The sequence below is a fragment of the Elaeis guineensis genome, chromosome 6, assembly GCF_000442705.2.
Source record: "Elaeis guineensis isolate ETL-2024a chromosome 6, EG11, whole genome shotgun sequence".
NCBI classification, from domain to species: Eukaryota; Viridiplantae; Streptophyta; class Magnoliopsida; order Arecales; family Arecaceae; genus Elaeis; species Elaeis guineensis.
The window spans coordinates 5224762-5227928 of NC_025998.2; the positions used below are offsets into that span (position 1 = coordinate 5224762).

At 39.9% G+C, this 3167-nt stretch overlaps 1 protein-coding gene across 1 annotated transcript; it reads left to right on the plus strand.

The window, feature by feature from the left end:
- Positions 1 to 1094: 1094 nt before the first annotated feature.
- On the plus strand, positions 1095 to 2224 carry LOC105037638 (hevamine-A). The gene has a single exon (XM_010913279.4). The coding sequence runs from the start codon at positions 1165 to 1167 to the stop codon at positions 2059 to 2061; it is 897 nt and encodes a 298-aa protein (XP_010911581.1). The 5' UTR covers positions 1095 to 1164; the 3' UTR covers positions 2062 to 2224.
- The last annotated feature ends 943 nt before the right edge of the window (positions 2225 to 3167 follow it).

Consider the following 3167-nt stretch of genomic DNA (forward strand, 5'->3'; position numbering starts at 1 on the left):
AGCGTCAAAGGATCCCACCGAAAATACTCTGGTTAAGACTTTTTGTAGGTCCTACTCCGACATCCAGAGTCATCTGCCTCAACACCTTGTCTCCAACTGAGGACTCTTCTTTCTCGTCTTCTCTTGAGGAGTCTTTGGCTGAGGAGTCCACATCCGAGCCATCCGATCTCTTGACCCTTAACCGCAACAATGATAATTCAAAGATACAAGCTTAATCAGTGATCAGTTTAATTAGTGACAAATTGATAACACAAACTTAACAACTGATAATTGGTCCAGGCTGTTACAAGGATATATATGAGTTTAACTGATGACAAAATGATAATGATAATTCAAGGACACAAGTTTAACCAATGATGCAAGGATACAAGTTTAATCGGTGGCAAACTGATAATGATACTTCAAAGTTGCTGTTGTAATTAGGATACAAGTTAATTTAACAAGTGACAAATTGATAATGATAATTCATGGAAACAAGTTTAACCAGTGACAAATTGATCATGATAATTCTTCTTCTTCTTACAAAATTAACTAGTCACCAATGGATAACGATGATTCAAGTTTTTTATTCTTCTCCACCTCCTCTTTGAAGTAGGTTCTTTTTTGTTTTTAAAAAAATTCCACTGTATAATGACGGATATGGTAAAATATTTCTTTGAGTAGAAAGATATAGACGGGCATGCATCTATAATATTGTGCAGCATAAATAATAGCTTTTCGGTTCCGTTGACTTGTTAAAATGTTCATATGGAGAGTCATCGATCATCGTTTGAAAGAATTTGATCTGATGCTTGGCCATAAATGGCTATGAAATTTCTTACTTCGAATTGCATCGACTCACAGGTTCACGTCGGCAGCGGCCAAATCTTCCTTGGCGTCAGTCTTGCCGTTGCAACGGCCGTTATCTTAGGGAGCCTGCTATATAAAGACTTTTGTTTACGCGTGCACGGCTACGTACGAAACCACAAGTTGGCAGCCTCCACTTCCAGCTAATGAAGCCATAGTCAATATTCCAAGTATATCCGAACGGAGAAAAAAAAAGCGCCAATTTATACCACCCCTCACTCTATATAAGAGGCACGAGCTCTCTCCAATTCCCTCAATCCGACCAGGGAGAAGAGAAGCCCCACTATAAGCTTTCCTCTCCTCTTACATATATTCACCATGGCCACCAACCAACTCCTCCCCCTCCTCCTCCTCGCCCTCGTCGCCGGCTCCCATGCGGACAGCATCGCTGTCTACTGGGGCCAGAACGGCAATGAGGGCACCCTCGCCGACACCTGCTCCAGCGGCCTCTACGCCTACGTTATCCTCGCCTTCCTCACCACATTCGGTAACGGCCAGACCCCCGTCCTCAACCTCGCAGGCCACTGCGACCCCTCCGCCGGCACCTGCACCAGCCTCTCCTCCGACATCCAGTCCTGCCAGTCCCAGGGCGTCAAGGTCTTCCTCTCCCTCGGCGGGGCGGTCGGCAGCTACTCCCTCTCCTCCGCCGAAGACGCCCAGAGCGTCGCCAACTACCTCTGGGACAACTTCCTAGGTGGCAGCTCCTCCTCTCGCCCCCTCGGCGACGCCGTCCTCGATGGCATCGATTTCGACATCGAGGCAACCAACGGAGACTTCTTCGACGACCTTGCAAAGGATCTGGCACAGTTCAGCAGCCAGGGAAAGAAGGTCTACCTCACGGCGGCGCCACAGTGCCCTTACCCCGATGCGCACCTCAACACGGCGCTGCAGACCGGGATTTTCGACTATGTCTGGATCCAGTTCTACAACAACCCATCGTGCCAGTACTCCTCGGGGAGCATCGACGATTTTATCCGTGAGTGGAACACCTGGATATCGAGAGTGACGGCGACCAGCTTTTTCTTGGGCTTGCCGGCGTCGCCCGCTGCGGCCGGGAGTGGGTACATTCCCCCCTATGAGCTCGTTTGTCGGGTTCTGCCGGCAATTAAGGGCCCGAAGTACGGTGGGATAATGCTGTGGAACAGGTACTACGATGTGATTAACAACTACAGCGCCACCGTGAAGAGTATCGTTTGCACTGCGTCACATACATAAAAGGAGGTCTATACTTGTGATAATGTTTACTCAAATAATGACGAGCCGGTTGCTTGCCAAGATACAGTCTTCAATTAAACTAGCAAGTAACCCATACTGTGCGGTGGACTGTATGTCAATAAAAATAAAAATAATAAATAATAATAATAATAAATAATATTTTTTTGAAATATATATTTTTTTTAAAAAAAATTTTTGATCGCCTAAAGAAGATAGGAAGGAAATGCCGCAAATCCAAATGGTTCTGATGTGAAATTTTTGAAGCAAACATCGATCTTTGACCACCATGTTTATCCATCTAGGACACGGACGTAATGGCTACCCATCTCCATACATGGCGAACAATTATCAGCTCTCTGCTCCCAAGCATGTTTGAGAGTGATCATTCCATCCATTGATGAATGTTCGATCTTGTTATTGTTACATGGAAGAACCTTCCCACAGAGAATTGAATGTTTGGTAGAGCCCTAACGGTACATTAAAAAGATGCAAGAAAGAAGCCACTAATCCCTATTTCACTATAAGAAAACATAGACCAAGTTAACCTAATAAATGAGAATGTCTTTTCCAAAAGACGTGCGGACCACTCCACCAAAATTAATTGTTGGTTCACGGAAAAAAAAATTTCTAAATATTTTTTTTAAAATTATTTTTTAAAAATTAAATTTAAATATATTTGATTAATTATGAAAAAATAATTTATTGTACAATAGCTTATATTTAGTTGAACATCAATTTTTTTGAAAAAATTATATAGAATACCTATTATATATTTAATAATATAGGACCATATATTTTTTTCTAAACTTTATATAAATAATAATATTATAAATATATTAATATTAATATAATATATCATAACACTAAATCAAAAAATTTTAATATAATACTAATATATATTAATATTATATTAATATAACATAATATTTTAACATAATTAATATAGATATGAATATTATATTAATATAAATATTATATTTTAATATTAAAAATATTATATTTTTGTAAGATATTAAATTAATATTATAATATTAATATTATATTATATTCATATAAATATTAGGAGATCTTGGCATATATCACTATTCATTATTTCTATCCTAACT